This window comes from Ctenopharyngodon idella, chromosome 7, assembly GCF_019924925.1.
Source record: "Ctenopharyngodon idella isolate HZGC_01 chromosome 7, HZGC01, whole genome shotgun sequence".
NCBI classification, from domain to species: Eukaryota; Metazoa; Chordata; class Actinopteri; order Cypriniformes; family Xenocyprididae; genus Ctenopharyngodon; species Ctenopharyngodon idella.
The window spans coordinates 4,940,144-4,959,179 of NC_067226.1; the positions used below are offsets into that span (position 1 = coordinate 4,940,144).

At 38.1% G+C, this 19,036-nt stretch overlaps 1 protein-coding gene across 5 annotated transcripts in view; it reads left to right on the forward strand.

Annotated features, from left to right (window-relative positions):
• The window catches only part of tub (TUB bipartite transcription factor), a 116,389-nt gene that overhangs the window by 93,832 nt on the left and 3,521 nt on the right, over window positions 1-19,036 (forward strand). For 2 of the 5 annotated variants that reach the window (XM_051899049.1, XM_051899051.1), the window contains exons 4-11: window positions 507-641; window positions 6,679-6,855; window positions 7,458-7,579; window positions 15,906-16,097; window positions 16,651-16,763; window positions 17,240-17,354; window positions 17,628-17,726; window positions 18,780-18,951. In XM_051899049.1, the coding sequence (XP_051755009.1) occupies window positions 507-641; window positions 6,679-6,855; window positions 7,458-7,579; window positions 15,906-16,097; window positions 16,651-16,763; window positions 17,240-17,354; window positions 17,628-17,726; window positions 18,780-18,951 (1,125 nt within the window). The remainder of the gene's footprint in view (window positions 1-506; window positions 642-6,678; window positions 6,856-7,457; window positions 7,580-15,905; window positions 16,098-16,650; window positions 16,764-17,239; window positions 17,355-17,627; window positions 17,727-18,779; window positions 18,952-19,036) is intronic. The other 3 variants (XM_051899052.1, XM_051899053.1, XM_051899054.1) reach the window with 3 other exon arrangements.

Consider the following 19,036-nt stretch of genomic DNA (forward strand, 5'->3'; position numbering starts at 1 on the left):
CAGGCTTGTCTTTTTAAGCCTTTCAGTGTTAGTGATGTACTCCATCTATCGACAAGCTTCAAACTGACAGTGTTATGCACTTTCGTGAGTATTGTCAGAGTGCATAGACTTAGAGGAATCCTCACAGATCTGTTGCTTAAAGAAAGCGCAGCAGTTCACAGCCTCGAAGGACAGTTAAAAGGAGCAGGCTGTGAGAAGGAATGAATTTTGCCTCAAAGCTTTGATTTCACAGTTGCACTGACAGCCGCTGAATCCCCTTCAATTAAAATTGCATCCAGGGGTGTTCGAGAGCAGTGGGATGTTTCATTTTTTGTGCTTGCAGCCGTCTCCTGTGTGTACGTTGAAAACGTAAGCTTTGTTTTTGCTTTGTGTCTTTGCTAACTCTCTTTCCTCCTCTCATTCATTTTAACCCTTTTCTTTATTTTTCCTTTTTTTTTTTTTTTTTTTGTATTATCTCACACTATATTCTCTGCTCCTGCTGGCTCCTCCTGCACCTCCTCGTTTAGTACAAGAAGCGGAACAGGAAGAAGTTAAAGCCATAGCAGAGGTTCAGGCCCCTCGCTCGGCTAAAAAAACCAAGCCACCTACCTCCACTCCTCAGACTGGCAGCGCCAAGAAGGAGAAAAAGGGCAAGCACAAAGGTCAGCTGAGCAGCCTGTTAACCGTCAGGCTCAGCATGTGCACGAAAATCTGGTTGTGTGTGTGTGTGCTTGTGTCTGAGTGTGTGAAGGACATTTGTGTCATCCAGTGATTCAGTTTGTGTCATGATCAGCATTACCTGCTCTGGAGAGAAAAAATAGATTAAGGATGAACACATGCGTCATGACAGCATTGTTTGCTCCTTATGAATATACACTACCATTCAACAAGTCTTGGGGCAGTAAGATTTTTTTATAGAAATACTTTTATTCAGCAAAGAGGCATTAAATTGATCATAAGTGACAGTAAAGACGTTTATAATGTTACAAAAAAAAAATCTGTTTCAAATAAATGCTTTTTACATTTTTCAAAGAATTATGAAAAAAATGTATCATGGTTTCCACAAAACATTATTTTTAAATTGTAGTAATATTTCACAATATTACTGTTTTTACTGTATTTGTGAACAAATAAATGACTTGCTGAGCATAAGAGATGTCTTTTAAAAACATTTAAAAAATCTTATTGACTCTTTAAACAATATTAATGTATTCATTTATTTTTCTTTTTTCATAATTTTCACATCAATTTCAACACTCGATTTCACATCAATTTCAACACTGCCTTGTTGCCATGCACATAAAGGTTGTGTGATTGCCCTTTGTCTGTTGACATAAAACAGCAATGCAGTTAGCTATTGTTTTGAACTCTCCTGCTGAATTGTTACACTATGACATTGGCTTAAAGGGACATTTTACCCAAAAATGAAATTCTGTCATTGTTTTCTCTCATGTTGTTCCAAACCTGTATGACTCTTCCTTCTGTGAAACACAAAAGAATATACTGTATATTGAATTTTTTGTTTTGTTTTTTTTGTCTGTATTTTGTATAGATGACATTGGACCGCATTGACTTTCAAAATATGTTCTTCTTCTGTTCCACAGAAGAAAGAAAGCCAAGAATGGATGGAACAGAGTTAATTTGCTTTCTAATTGGAAAAAAAGTAAACCTATAAAAAGCACATAATTCCAGTCAAACAGCAGATACTGTAATTTGCCATCTCTCATGTGGTGTGTTTGGATATAGCTGTGGTATAGTTTATAGCAATCTTCTTATGCCTTTATGTTTTCCACACTGTTATTTTTTTATTTCCCCTCATCTAAGTCCAAGCTTTCTCCATCAATGATAGCATGGCACACATCGTTAATAAACCTGCTCCTGGAGAGAGACCAAATTGCTACTCTACTACCAATCCTTTCTCAAGGAATAACAAAATCCCCTCTAATACTGTTTATACTGTAGGAGCAGCTGCTGTCCGCCTGCCAAGAGCAGCTCTGAGATGACCTACTGCAGCCTTCATCAATACCAGACACAAATATTCATGAAACAAACAAATGCTGTCTCTCTATAATGCCCTGGATATTAGACACATGGGCACAGTCCATGAAGTGGCAGCAGTAGTTGATGCATCAGCACCATTAAGACTCACACAAGGGAGCATTTGGAATTCTTCTTGGGGGCGAATTTATTTTTTGCTTTTCATTTGCTGAAGGTGTGACTTTTAGTTGAGCAGCTGACATGGCTAAAAACTAGCCTACTATACAATAAATGAGTGAAGTTGAGTTTAATAGAGTACTGCAGGAATAACACTTTTAATAAGTCAACCTGGAAGTTAGCATTGCCCTGGTTCCCTTGACAAAAAGCCAAGAGGATTTGTCTATTGGCTTTTGGATTATTGCAGAAAATAAGAAAGAAAAAAAAGTTTAGTATTCTTGCACATTTTGTCCATCAAGAAAATCTTCACAAATGAACACAACTTTTATGAATTTTGAAGCCTAAATACAATTGCAAAAAGCCAACGTTAGGCTATAAACAAACGTTTTGCTTCTTGTCTGAACACAGCCATTTCTACACATTTTGCTCTTTTATTACGATTCTGCTAGTCGTCTTCTGAGACTGCGACAGCTAAACCATCATTATCTCCCCCGCACTCATGTAGCAAACCTCGACACAGGTCATGGTGGTTTATATGCGACATAACATGTTCTGTGACTCACAGATCTGTGACTCACAAATGATATCATCAAATCAAACATGCTTTTAATGGACCCAAAGTTTTGAAAGAATAAGCTGATACAAATGTCTTGTTCAAGACTATTCTTTTTTTTTTTTATATACAGCATCTGACAATAGTGAGTACACCCCTCACATTTCAGCAACCATTTTATTATATATTCTTAAGGGACAATACTATAGAAATGAAAATTGTATATACTTTAGAGTAGTCAATGTGCAGCTTGTATAGCAGTATAGATTTACTGTCCTCTGAAAATAACTCAATATACAGCCATTATTGTCTAAATAACTTGCAACAAAAGTGAGTACACCCTAAGTGAACATGTCAAAACTGTGTTTAAAGTGTCAAAATTTTGTGTGAGCACCATTGTTATCTAGCACTGCCTTAATCCTCCTGGGCATGGAATTCACCAGAGCTGCACATGTTGTTGCTGGGATCCTCTTCCACTCCTCCATAATGACATCACGGAGCTGCTGGATGTTAGACACATGGCGCTTCTCTACCTTCTGCTTGAGGATGCCCCACAGGTGCTCAATAGGGTTCAGGTCTGGAGACATACTTGGCCACTCCATCACCTTCACCTTCAGCTTCCTCAGCAAGGTGTGTTTAGGGTCGTTATCATGTTGGAAAACTGCCGTTCAGCCCAGTTTCTGCAGGGAGGGCATCATGTTCTGCTTCAGAATGTCACAGTACATGTTGGAATCCATGTTCCCCTCAATGAAGCGCAGCTCCCCAGTACCAGCAGCACTCATGCAGCCCCAGACCATGATGCTACCACCACCATGCTTGACTGTAGGCAAGACACAATTTTCTTGGTACTCCTCACCAGGGTGTCGCGACACATGCTGGACACCATCTGAGCCAAACAAGTTTATCACAGGACATGGTTCCAGTAATTCATGCTCTTGGACAGGTTGTCTTCAGCAAACTGTTAGCGGGCTTTCTTGTGAGCCAGCTTCAGAAGAGGCTTCCTTCTGGGACGACGGCCATGCAAACCAACTTGTTGCAGTGTATGGCGTATGGTCTGAGCACTGACAAGCTGACCTCCTGCTTCTGCAACCTCTAAAGCAATGCTGGCAGCACTCATGCGTCTGTTTTTTGAAGCCAGCTTCTGCACCTGACGCACAACACAAGGACTCAGCTTCTTTGATCGACCCTTGCGAAGCCTGTTCCGAGTGGAACCCGTCTTGGAAAACCTCTGTTTGACCCTGGCCACTGTACTGTAACTCAGTTTCAGGGTGTTACTGATCTTCTTATAGCCTAGGCCATCTTTGTGGAGAGTAACAATTCTAATTCTCAAATCCTCAGAGTTCTTTGCCATGAGGTGCCATGTTGAACATCCAGTGGTCACTATGAGAGAATTGTACTCAAAGCACCAAATTTTAACTGCTCTAATACAAGATACACAAATTTGTATGGTCCTGTCAAGCAGACAAAAACATGAACATGATGAATAGGACATGTGGCTTTGCATGGTTAAAAGACGTACAGCTGTTATCACTTAGGGTGTACTCACTTTTTTTGCCAGCTATTTAGACAATAATGGCTGTATACTGAGTTATTTTCAGAGGACAGTAAATCTGTACTGCTATACAAGCAGCACATCGACTACTCTAAAATATATCCAAGTTTCATTTCTATAGTATTGTCTCTTGAGAAGATATACTAAAATGGTTGCTGAAATGTGAGGGGTGTACTCACTTTTGTGAGATACTGTGTGTATATATATATATATATATATATATATATATATATATATATATATATGAAGACTATTCTTGATTCATTGATCGATATTTTCTCTCTCTGGCTCTTTCTCTGATGATTACTCACCTTGTTAAGGAGCCCCATCACAGGTCACTTTAACCTCAATGACAATCATAGTCTAAATGCATTACTGATTATTCTGCAATCACGAGCACTAATGCCGCTTGGCCATCTAGTCAGAGCTAATTCTCTGACATTGTTTAGCAGACGAATCCCTGAAGGGGTGATGAAGGGTCTCTGTAGCTATAATGACTTGATTTGGCCTGGTTGGATGCATGGATGGATACATGGATGGATGAATGAATGGGAGCTGTAATTTGGACAGTTGCATGTTTCTGTGCTTGACATAGGACAACATGTTCTTCCCCTGATGGTGACTAATTGGATGAAATACAAAACCCAGACTGACATAAGAGCATCTATAAATAGATGATGGCAAATTCTTGAAACCCCAAGGGCACTTAAAAGCATCAGCACATGTTCACTGAGAAGGTTTTATATTGCATACACTACTTTTCAAAAGTTTGGAATAATGAAGATTTGTTTAAAGTTTTTGAAATAAGTCTCTTATGCTCACCAAGGCTGCATGTATTTGATCAAAATACAGTAAAAACAGTAATATTTTAAAATATTACAATTTAAAATGTGTTCCTTTGTTACAGTGTAGTTTATTCTTGTTCTGACATAGCTAAATTTTCAGCAGTCATTACTCCAGTCTTCAGTTTCAGAAGATTTGCTGCTCAAAAAACTTATCATTACATGCTGAAAACTGCTAATTTTTTTCAAAAGTCTACCATTCAAAAGTTTGCGGTATTTTTTTTTTTAAAGTACTTTTATTTAGCAAGGAACCTAACTGAGCAAAAGTGACAATAAAGACATTAATAATTACAATTTAACATGTAAGCTCTGATTTAGTCTCATTGTCTTTTTGTTCTGGTTTGCCTTGTGTGACCTAGTTTCCTAGTGCGTGCCAGTTTGCTCCCATGATTATGATCACCTGTCGTCCAATTAATTAACTCATTAGTTCCTGTGTGTATTTTAGGGCATTCTCACACTAGGCACGGTTGCCTTGTACCATGCCCTGCCACGATTGACCACCATCCCTACTCCCCTACCTGGCCTGCACTCACATTACACTTAACGTTCCGGGCCGGAGCTCATTTACGTTATTTACGATGCAACTTTTTGTTTTGAAGAAAACAGGAAGAAAAGCACTTTTGCTAAAAATACTCAAATTAATTAAATTAATTGGAAAGTGTACTATTCAAGTGTAATAGAAGATATTTGCTGTCGTAATGATGACATTAGTGCACAAAAGTACAGTAGTAGCAGTTCTGTACACACACAACCAAATACAGATTTTTTTTTTTTTGGCAGCGTTTTCTTCCCCCTTTTTTTTTTTTCTCTGCTTGGAGCAGGGAGACGTTCCACTGGAAGACCACACCTGGGACGAGCGTGCCAAACTCGCTACCCGGTCTAAGGCACGCCTTTCAGTGGATGGTCCCAAGGAAGATTTCGTCGTGGATTTTCGAGTGGATGTGTCTGTTTTGCACTCTTGATGTTTTAGAGTTTTACCCCATATAATTTAATTTATTTTACAAATCCTTAAAACTTTTCTCTATGTTACAGTCACACCAGTTCATAGGTGTGTATATAAGTATGTGTGTATGAGTGAGTGTCTATTTTGCACTCTTGATGTTTTAGAGTTTCACCCCTTCACTGCATTTATCTTTTTCAAATCAAGTCCACAATTTGTTTTTGTGATCACCATGTTTTGTACCATTCTGATGAAGTTACAATTTTTTTTTTTTTTTTTTCTAAAATGACCGAACAACAACAGGGGTTAAATCTTAATAATATTTCAAAATATTACTGTATTTTTTATCAAATAAATGCAACCTTGGTGAGCATAAAGCCTAAAATATACTTCACTTTTTATGTGTGCACGAGGGTCAGCGTACAGTGTGCGTGACTCGAATTTCGTCATCAGAAAAGTATGCGTTTACTGTTCGCGCACTGCCGGATTTTTGTAACTGCGCATACTTTAAATGCGCAGGTCGCATACATTCACTCATTAAGATTTGAATGGTTGTCTCCATATTTCCATGAACACCATTATTTTGTGACACCAACTGGATAAAGCACGGTTGATATAGTTGAGTTAACGGTGTTACTGTGTTGTGGTGGTACCACAGGAATTGATGGGCCCGCTGCCTTCCAGGATGAGGGTCAGGAGCTGGGCAACCAGATTCAGATCCTGACAGTGGGCCATTCACCTGCCCAGGAGAGCGAGGCAGAGGGCCAGGGTGAGGCAGTGGGCAACACACAGTCACAGGGCAAACAGGACCTACGGGTCACCATGCTGAAGAAAGGTACACCAGCGATAGTCCCCGGTGTAACGCAAACAAGAGTGGAGAGAGAGACAGATGGAGAGGCCACTATGATCGTGACGATTAAGCCATGCAGATTTGCATACTGTTCTTCAGTATTACTGATCTCCTAACATGCAAAAAAACATTATGTCCTATGTAATAACATCATGTGCCGACTAACACTTTAAGATCTACTTACATGCTATAGCATTTAGATTCAGTGTCTGCCTCTCTCTCCTCCTTCTGTGAAATATTTGGATTAGATCATGTGTTTACTGTCTGCATGACTTTTTTTAGAGCTGGTATGAGCTGAACTGGACTGTGGACAATTATTTGTCCTTTGCAATTCTTTTGCTGCTAATTTGTTGAACTAAGAGTGAAGATTTTTTTTTTTTTTTTTTTAATCCAAAAGTACTCCGCTTGTTGCGTCTCCTTGTTTTTTATGCCATATGCTCTTTTGGCATCGGATTGCAGTTATTAGCAGTGTCATTTGCACTGCATAATGCCTCCATGATTGCTTTATGCCTGCTGCTGTTCTCTCCTCATATTCTGCTATTGATGCACTATTTGTTTAGCACATCAATATTTTTTCTTGTTTAAAGGAATCTCCAGTAGCATGAACTTCGATGAAGAGGAGGATGAAGATGATTTGGTCAGCTCAAGCTCATCTCAGCTAAACAGCAACACAAGACCTGGCTCTGCCACCAGCAAAAAGTCCAGCAAGGTAGCATTTCTCTGATTATTTAGAAGTGTTAATTAATTACTTCAGTAAATTAAGTTGATTTTTCATTTTTACACAATGAACTATAGATGCAGACTGCAAGGAGGCATGAAAGGAAACAAAACATGGTTACCATAGTTACCAATTCATTGCTCTGAGGCAAATAAAGAGAAATATTTAATATACACTATCATTCAAAAGTTTGGTGTCGGTAAGATTTTTTTTTTAAAAGAAAGTAATATTTGTATTCAGTAAGGATGAATTAAATTGAACAAAAGTAACAACAGTAAAGACTTTTACAATATTACAAAGGTTTTTAACATTGATAATGTTTCTTGACCACCAAATCAGCATATTTCAAAAAATGCATTAAATAAAAATAGATCAATCATAATAGAATATGCAATATATAAATACAAAGTTAACTTTAACCAAAGCCACAGCTAAGAAGGTAGAATTCAAATAAATCTTTCATTGTCCAACATTAGATATTTTTTTGCATCAAATCTATTTAAATCCATTCAAATTAGGTCAAATTAAAATGTTATAAACATGTATATGACTCTGTACATCAATCCAATACAGATACATATTATTATTTTAATAGGTTTGCAATGTAAGCATTATAACATGCAGTTGTGGTCAGAATTATTGGCACTCTTGGTAAATATGATCAAAGATGACTGTAAAATAAATCTGCATTGTTTATCCTTTTGATCTTTAATTCATAAAATTAGCAAAAATCTAACCTTTTATTGAAGGAAAAGAATTGAAAGTGGGGGGGAAATCACATTATGAAATAAATGTTTTTCTCAAACACGTTGGCCACAATTATTGGCACCCTTTTATTCAATACTTTTTGCAACCTCCTTTTGCCAAGATAACAGCTCTGAGTCTTCACCTATAATGCCTGATGAGTTTCGAGAACACCTGACCAGATATCAGAGACCATTCCTTCATACGGAATCTGTCCAGATCCTTCAGATTCCCAGCTCCATGTTTGTGCTTCTTCTTTTCAGTTCACTCCACTCATTTTCTATAGGGTTCAGGTCAGGGGACTGGGATGGCCATGGCAGAAGCTTCATTTTGTGCTCAGTGACACATTTTTGTGTTGGTTTTGATGTTTGTTTTGGATCATTCTGATGGTAGATCCAACCTTGGCCCATTATAGGATTTCTAGCAGAAGCAATCAGGTTTTGTTTTTTTATTTGTTGGTATTTGATAGAATCCATGATACCATGTATCTGAACAAGATGTCCAGGACCTCCAGCAGAAAAATAGGCCCATAGCATTAAAGATCCAGCAGTATATTTAACCTGTGGGCATGGGGTACTTTTTATCCATGTGTGCACCAAACCCATCTGGTGGGTTTGCTGCCAAAAAGCTCTTTTTTTTAGTTTCATTTGACCATAGAAGCCGGTCCCGTTTGAAGTTCCAGTCATGTCTGACAACTGAATATGCTGGAGATTGTTTCTGGATGAGAGCAGAGGATTTTTCTTGAAACACTCCTGAACAACTTGTGGTGATGTAGGTGCTGTTTGATCACTTTTTTTAGGCTTTCTGAGTCTCAAGACTCAACTAATCTCTGCAATTCTCCAGCTGTGATCCTTGGAGAGTCTTTGGCCACTCAAACTTTCCTCCTCACCTTGCATTACGGACGATTTAGACACACATCCTCTTCCAGGCAGATTTGTAACATCTTTAGTTGATTGGAACTTCTTAATTATTGCCCTGATGGTGGAAATGGATATTTTCAATGCTTTAGCTATTTTCTTACAGCCACTTTCTATTTTGTGAAGCTCAACAATCTTTTGCTGCACATCAGAACTATATTCTTTGGTTTTACTCATTGTGATGAATGATTAAGGGAATTTGGCCTTTGTGTTTCCTTATGTTTATACTCCTGTGGAACAGGAAGTCATGGCTGGACAATTTCATGTTCATGATCACTCTGGTGTGCTAAAAAAATGTAAATATGAATGGGAATATACTTCAGAGATATTTCACTCATAAAAAATTATAGGGATGCCAATAATTGTGGCCAGCGTGTTTTGGAGAAAAACATTTATTTCATATTTCGTTTATTTCGCGCATATATTTCCCCCCACTTTCAATTCTTTTCCTTCAATGAAAGGTTAGATTTTTGCTAATTTTATGAATTAAAGATCAAAAAGATAAACAATGCTGATTTATTTTTATAGTCACCTTTGATCATATTTACCAAGGGTGCCAATAATTCTGACCACAACTGTATGTAAATGCATTATTATAGTACTACATGCAAGTCATAATAGACCATGCTCAGTATGACACATTCATTTTTTTTTTTTACAATAAGTTACAGAAGGTCAGTGCTCAGTTTCTTTACACCAAGAGTGTCAGGGTTAGATTTGAGAGAACAGACAAGGACTCAGAGAAACGCGTTTAGATGTATACGTAAAAATTTTGTATTGTATCGGTGTTTCGTCCAGACAGATCCAGCGTTTTGGGAGCCTGAAACCACTATTTTTTTGAAACCAGGTCCCAGAGTGGATAAATTTGAAAATGACACCCTTATGTTTTTGTGTGTACAGCCAATCCATATATTTTGTGAAATGATGTTGTCATCACCCCACGTCCCGACCCTAGTCAGACACCGCTGCGTCACATAACAGCAACAACAACAACAACAACAACAACAATAGCGGACTACATGCTTGTGTTTGTGCCACAGAAGCTACTGAGCCTATTAGCTTTACTAAAGTAAAGCTTTATTTCTAAGCTTTACTAAAGTTTGTATACAGCACGTAAGATTTATGCGCATGCTCCAAGTCTTATTCTCCGTTTTTAGTGTATCTCTGTGGCAGAATTACAGCGCCACATACTGATCTGGCATGTATACTACATCGTTTTTACGCAGATATTTTTTGAGACAAGATAAAAAAAGATCAGATAGGGAAAGCTCTGGCTTCGTGTGGATGTGACCTCAGTGATGCAGAGAGATGGGCTGTATTAATCACAAAATAAAACAAAGCAAACAAAAACTACCCCTTGGGGGAAAAAATGACCAGCAGATTGACTGGGCAGGACACGACAAGGCAGGGCAGAAACAGGCAAGGCAGCACAGGACTGGAACATTTGACAACAAACTGGCACAGGACTGCAAACACAAGGAGAATAAGGGTACATTTACACGACAACGATATGCTTAAAATGGAGCTTTTTCCTTTGAGTTTTCCGCGTACAGACTACACCATTGTCCAAACGATCCCCATTCATACGAAGCCGTGAAAATGACTAAAAACGCTGTATTCTGCTGGCAGGCCATTAGATGGCGATGAAACACTATAGATTCGCATTTTTGTTGTTTACACGGAGACGTTTTTAAAAGTTTGCGTTTTCAGACCACCAAAACGGCGCTGTCATGTAAATGAATGCCCAAAACGCATAAAAACTTTTCCGTTTTTTGAAAATGGTGTTGTGTAAACAGACCCTGAATAGGAGGCAACCAGGCAACCAAGGCAGGTAACGAGGGAGGACAAATTAACCAATAATCAGATAACAAGAAGGGCAGTGTTGGCATGGCACAAAGAAACAGACATGACAAGCCATGTGCTCACACTAAACAAAACAAAAACAAGAGCACATGGCCAGCGAACAAGATTACAAGCCACGTGCTCAAACAAAACAAAACACAAACACGCAGCTAATGAGAGCACTCACAAGCCACGTATTCACACAAAACATGACAACATGAAAGCATGCGGCCGATGAAACACATGAGCCACATGCTACACAGCTGAAGTCAACAAGAAAGGTTGCGGCCGAAATAAACACAAACCGCGTGCTACACAGAACAAAACGCACACATGGACAGAAGAGCGTACAGCCTGAGCGAACTCGCAACCGCACACTTACACAATGACACAGAGCACACAGAGAATGAGCGAATGCTCCTCTGGTGCTCTCACAACAGAAGACAAACACACAGAGCATGAATGCACGAACCCCGACACAGAACCGAAACCAAACTAGACCGAAGTGCTGGGATCCGAACACCACGCTTCAAACACAAGACTCACGTGGATAGAAGAGCGTACAGCCCAGCGAATTTGGAACAGCACGCACACAATGACAAGACAGAAGGAGTGTCAGAGCTTGTCACCAAACCAAGAATAAACAGAACGAACCCTGACAATGAAGCCCTTGGCCAGCAAAAGTCCCTTTGATTAGACACAGTTCAGCACCAAAATGATTTTAATGTATGTTCTGTTATCCCCTTCATTAAACCACCACACCCCCAGTATATGATGCATTGTCAACTGTATCTGTAACTTTTTTTTGTTGATTTGCCAACTAGCAGTTTTGCATTGTGCTGGTGAAGGTCACTGCTTGTTCATTCCTGTCTTTTCTGAGATTTTCAAATTGAAGGTTGACTGCTATTTTACGCAGTCTATGTGTGTTAGTTCCAAATGTGAGCTCCTCAGTTGTCTTACATATACAGTGCTGACACAAGCAGTCTGTGTTTTGTCATGCTAGGATGTATTCTCTTGTGTCTACCTTGGCACAAAGCCTACAATGCTGGAAATGGAGGGTCATAGTCCTGTTGTTTCCTATGGCAACAGTGAAATGATTACTTTCTTAAAATAACTTGATGGAAACCATGCCTGTTTGAAGCCCCTGTTCTTGCCAATGTCTCAATGGTGATCTGTCTGTATGTTATTTTATAGAAATGTATAATTATTATTGCTATAGTTGTATGTCGTTTATTAATTAAACACATTTTCCCCTGGTTTCACAGACAAGGCTTAAGCCTAGTCTTAGACTTAGTCCTTAAAATATGTCAGTGCCTTTGATTTGTCTCAAGATGCACACCAGTAATGTTTTTTTTCTAAGGCACATTTATAAAAGCTACTTAAATGTCCTAATTGAACTAAGGCTTAATCCTGGCTTAATCTAAGCCCTGTCTGTAAAACCAGGCCCTAATGTACTTGATCTCGCTTTTCATGGGGAGTTATGTATTCACGTATTTGTAGATAAGCCAAATAGGGAGAATACCTGTAGTGTTGTGCAGTGCGATTTTGGAGAATACATGGACTATATATAGAGACTACATGGACTATGTCAGGAGTTCTCAAAGTGGGGTCCGTGGACCCCTGAGGGTCTTCGACCAATAGCCAGGGGGTCCGTGAAATAATTTTCTAAACTGTATTTTCCATTTTTTTTTTTTCTCAGTCATGTTTTTAATAATCTGAAACGTACTGTGACTTATATTTCAAAGTATCTTACATAATGCATTTAATGTCAAATAAGCAAAATGTAGACCGTTCACATATCGCGCCTAAAAACGCGTAGAAAGCGTGGCCGCGTGGCCGCGTCGCTTTCTCCTCCTTTCCACAAGCGCTTGCGCTCCCGTGGCGTCGCTTCCGTTATAAGCGCGCCTGCCACGCGGCTACATTTGAAATAACAAATTTGCGCACACAAAAGACGCGATATGTGAACAGCCCCTAAAAGTAGACACTTAAAGGACTTAGTTCTAATGTCTGTAAGGCAAGTATACAAGTTTCAGTTCATTTTTGTGACATGTTCCATAAAGCAGTTCACAGAGACAGCAGAAATTGCATCCTGTTTGTTTTCTTTATTTTACAAAAGCACAAAGTTGTGTTGTTATTTTGAATGTATACAGAAATAGAGTTTACAGTTTTGAATGATGTCTTACTCTTATCTGTATACATTTTAAGCGGTTTTATTAAATTAAATTTTAAGTGATGTCATCGTCTAGCTCTCCTGAGTTCTCATACAACAGTTATATCTTAATAAAAATAATAATAAACATAATAAATAATAGTTAAGTATGAAAATACATGCGAATATGGAAACAGTTTGATTCTTGCCAAATGAGAGAGGAGCCCAACTCCAGTTTCAGTTTCACTTTAAATAAATTTGTTTAAAATAAATGTTATTTGTAATTAATGCCACTATAATTTGTTTATTTTATAGGCTACTTATATTTTTCATTCTTGTTTTGTTCTGAATACTGATTTAAACCTACTACTTCTGGTGAGATTTACTATCCCATGAGGCCACGGGAGAGGATTTATGAATAGCAGTGAAGTGACACAACTGACGCTGGTCCGTCACATGATAATGACAACATGGCGAATGTAGTACGTCCAGATTACATTCATACTACACACATTCATACTATATATAACATACTTTTAGCACTCACAAAGTATGTACTTATTCAAAGTAAGTACCTACTCAAAAAAGAATGCGATTTCGGATGCAGCCAAGGGGAACTATACGCTTTTCCACTGCGTGGTCCAACTCAGCTTGGCACTTACTTTGGCTCGGTTTCCTTTTCCACTGCAGTTTAGTACTGCTTCAAAGTGGGTGGGATTATAAACTGATCATTATAGTTGCGCTGCCACCTCATCTACTGACCACGATACAGCCATTTCTTTTTCAAGTTGTGTGTGACGGTCATTTAAAGCAAGTCGTTTAAAAAAGTCAAATGATACTGCAGTGGCTGTTGCTGACGATTTAAATCTAGCGGGTTTGGTGTCTTATGTCACAAATCCAATGACGCTGGTAGTGACGATTCTCTCTGACCAATCAGTGATCTGCAGTGTTTACACATTACATTTTAGTATTAGTATGGCTCGCTTGGAACCTCAACTGAGGTGGTACTAAAAAAGTACCAGGTACACTGTACACAGTGGAAAACTCCCCAAAAGTGAGCTGTACCAAGCTGTACCGAGCCGTAGCGCTATATGGAAAATAATAGGGCTGTGTTTAAGTCCAATTTTCTATGCCCTTCCCTCGCTAACTTTCCTCTGTCTCTTTCACTCGGATCTGCCAGAAGTGTGTATGTTGAGTAGACTCGCTCCCTCTGTCAAAATCGAGGGGCTGAGGGTCTGTCCAAATAAACTTCCCTCTTTCACTTGACGAAGTTGAACGCACTTCAAAATGGTGGTGGGAATTCCCCCGAGGGGAAGTGCTTAGGGAAGTTTGCGAATGTATGTCTGAAAGTGGAGTTAAACGCAGTTTCTGTTGGAGAAAAAAAAAAAATCAATAGTATAAACTTTGACTGTGAACATAAGGTAGCTACAAGTATTATGCAAATAAATCTCAACATAATTTATACACTATTATGCGATTCATTCTCAAAATAATACACTAAAGCTGAGCGCGATCTGCTGTGTTGTCACAATCAAGTTGAACTGTGGGATATAGAGCTGCTTGAAGTGTACATCAGAGTAGACTCGCTCCCTAGGTCAAAATCGAGGGGACAAGTGTCTGTCCATATAAACTTCCCTCGTCCACTTCATGAAGTAGAACGCACTTTAAAATGGCGGCGGGGGAAGTGCTTAGGGAAGCTTGCGAGTGCGTGTCTAAAAGTGGAGTGGAACACAGCCCAAGATAACAAAGGAGACAAGGGAAACAGGAACTAAATACACAGGAAATTAACATAAGCACAACAAGACAAAAGAATATCAAAATAAGAGTCCATGAAAACAGACTATTTGCACTTTTATTTATAATATTATATCTATATTATAAATCTATATAATGTTTTTCCTGCAGTGTGACCAATAAATAGAAATGCATAAAAACAAATATTATTAACATGGTAAACTTGAAAGAAATAGTGACCACTAATATTTTTCACTTTTGCATATACATACATTTTAACTTACAATATTAATGTTGAAAAACTTTTCCTGTGCATGTTATTTGTCAGCTCTCCAAGATATTCCAGTAAACCTGAGTCAAGTTTAAATGTATCTGTTATTTATTTGGGTGTGTAGTGGCTCATCCATGTCTCCTGGGCCTGACCTTGCTAACGTCACTGGGCTGCTTTGTTGCTCTTTAACATTTCGGTTTTAATCCCAGCTGTGCTGCTTACATTTCAGACCACAGGGACATTTGATTCATTTACAATGGGGTCCAAACGTCTGATCTATCTATTGTTTTTGTCCATCCATCCATCCTTATTTTACATCATAACTTTTCTGTTTTACATTTTTCAATTTAGTTTTTAGGCTTAAATAATAAAAAAATATTTCGAAATAAAATCTACATTTTCAATGAAATCCATCCATCCATCCATCCGATTTTGTCCTCATTTTGCATCATAATTTTTTTCTTGTATTTTCCTGGGTTAAATAAATTTTGCAGCGTCTCTGACTTTTGGATTTATTCATCTCTTTATTTTTTATTGTTAAATGCTTGTAAATAAATATGGTTATGTATTCGTAATAATCAACAAATGTACGCTTCTTTCAACTACAATCAATCTATAACTGACCGGGATCCTTTTCTTTCTGCTTAATCAATGTTACAGGAGGCAACCTCAGCTTCCACCCCATTGGCCAATGAGCCATCCATCGATGTGGATGACCTGGAGGAGTTCACTCTCAGACCCGCCCCCCAAGGGGTGACCGTGAAATGCAGGATCACAAGAGATAAGAAGGGCATGGACAGGGGCATGTACCCCACCTACTACCTCCATCTGGAGAGGGAGGACGGCAAGAAGGTCAGACACTGAAACACTGATTATTTCTAAAGAGTTTTGGCTTATTTGGAATTCATCATTGTTGTGCACCAGCAGTCAAGGCTAATCAGTGATACTCCATTCCTCCAATTTGCCGAAGTGCTTGAAATGATTGATTCTGATGAAAGGAACCAAATACAGCCCACAAGGAGATTTAGCTAAATGACAATTAACCATAATATTGCTGCACTGGGCAAATTTTTATCCTAACAATATAATCATAAATCACATATAAAAACAATGTGTTCTATGCATCTTATTTACCAAATAAGAATAACACATACAGCCAATGTCTCAATTTCAGCACTCCCTCAGATGGTAAAGATAAAAGCCTGTTTTATTTCCATCCTCAAAATACAGATTGATCATTTTACAGCTGTTTGTTTATTAGTTGTTTATGCCATTCCTCAAAACACAATTATCAAAATTTGGAGTCACTGTCTCAGAATATTTATGTATGGTCTCAATCTCTGATCTTTTTGCTGTCAGTTTTGTGCTGCTGTTCGGTGCCCAATTAAATTCTGTCACACTTTAGGTTTTCCTTTTAGCCGGGAGGAAGAGAAAGAAGAGCAAAACATCCAATTACCTCATCTCCATCGACCCAACTGACCTATCACGAGGTGGCGAGAGCTTTATTGGCAAACTGAGGTATATTTAAAGATGAGTCATCGTGTCATGTGATTCATAAGGTAGCGTAACCTAAATCTGTGCTGTTCTTGTAGAGACAAGAAACACGTGTCTCTTTCTAAACGCTCGACAGGGAGCTTTAATGAGTTTGTGTGCATGTGTGCACTGCTGAACCTATTTAAAACTGTAATTGGTTTCATTGCTGGTGTGCTGGAGTGTCCTCATTTATATGAGGAGTGAGCAGCTGCATGCATGTTGATGTCTGAGTCTCATTACAGTACTTTTAAAAACAAACTTTTGATATTAAATATGTTACAATGCCATAATTCTTAATTAGTAGAAAAATACCTTTCTGTCTTTTTTTTCTTCTTTTGGTTTTGGGGTGAAATATGGCATGGACATATTCTTGGCCGTCTTCGGTAGATTCACCTTTGTTGTGACATGATGCAGTCTTAATTGTGAGAATTTCTACAATAAGTACAATGTCATTCCCACAGATCAAACCTTATGGGTACCAAGTTTACAGTATATGACAGTGGTGTGAATCCAGTCAAGACCACCTCCAGCCTAGAAGCAGGGAATCTACGACAGGAGCTTGCAGCAATCTGCTATGTGAGTTTGGTGTTGGTCAGTGGCCAGCAGAGAGCCAGCACCCAGCCCTGAGGGCACTGGATCGTAGAGCCACAAGCAATGATGAGCCAAGTCTGACCTCTGCTGGTTGATTTATTTTTTTTTTTTAACATAGAAATACCACTGAGAAAGGGAAAACAGCAAGTAAAATGCTTTCAAGTTGATAAATAATTTCTAAGAATTTCACTGAGTCACATGTATATAAACATTGTGGCTAATTTAGATGTGAATGATTGTTTGTCTTCTGTTCTACAGGAAACTAACGTTTTAGGGTTCAAGGGGCCTCGAAAGATGAGTGTCATTATTCCTGGAATGAACATGGACCATGAAAGAGTCTCCATCAGGCCTCGAAATGTGAGTGCAGGGCTTTTTAGAATGGCATAATCCAATAAATAGTCAGCATGAAACAGAAGCAGTGATAGTCTTACAGTCCCTATTGTGATGGGCATTTGAGTAAAACGGCTTCTCGAACAAGAAAAAATGTGGGACGTGATTTGTCCATCAGGAATTAAGTGGGCACAAGATGTGCACGGATAAATCATTTATAATCACTACTGCAATATAGATAGATAGATAGGAAGGAAGGAAGGAAGGAAGAAAGGAAGGAAGGAAGGAAGCACTACCAAAAATAGGTAACACTGTATAATAAGTACTGTTATAAAGTACTTACAAATTGTTAACAGACTATAAGTTTATAGTTAATTGGTAACAATTTAAAATAAGGTTACCTCAAAACTAACTACATTAGTTAACATGAACTAATAATGAACTGCACTTCTACAGCATTTATTAATCTTTGTTAATGTTAATTTCAACATTTACTAATACATTATTAAAATCTTGTTAACATTAGTTAATGCACTGTGAACTAACATGAACAAACTATGAACAGCTGTATTTTCATTAACGTTAACAAAGATTAGTAAATACAGTAACAAATGTATTGCTCATGGTTAATTCATGTTAGTTAATACATAATGTTTAACTAATGAATCTTATTGTAAAGTGTTACCATTTAATTCATAGTTAATATTGTAGTCTATATACTAATATTGTAGAAATATTATTTATATATATATATATATATATATATATATATATATAGGAGGAATATATATTGGAGGAAGAAGGAGAGGCAGTTCAAATGTGTACATGATAATATCATTGAAGATATTTATATTGTACTTAAATCAATTATCTGTTAATTTACAGTACATTTGTCATTTATGTTACATGACCGATAATATATTATGTAATGTACTGTATGTCTGTTGTAGGCCAGTGCAGAACAATAGTCCAAAGAAACCAATAAACATTGACCTATATTTATATATACAGATGTTAGCATTAGCAGCAAAGTGACATGCTCTAATGGAAAGCTAATCCCTCCTCATCTGTCTATCGCAGGACCATGAGTCTCTACTGGCTCGATGGCAGAACAAAAGCACTGAGAGTGTGATAGAGCTCCACAACAAGACGCCTGTGTGGAATGATGATACTCAATCATATGTGCTCAACTTCCATGGCAGAGTCACCCAAGCATCTGTCAAAAATTTTCAGATCATTCATGACAATGACCGTGAGTGAAAAAAAATTCTTCTTAGCTTTTTGTACTAGTTGCATTACATTGCGAAAGATGAAAAATCTAGTAAGTAAAGTCTCAG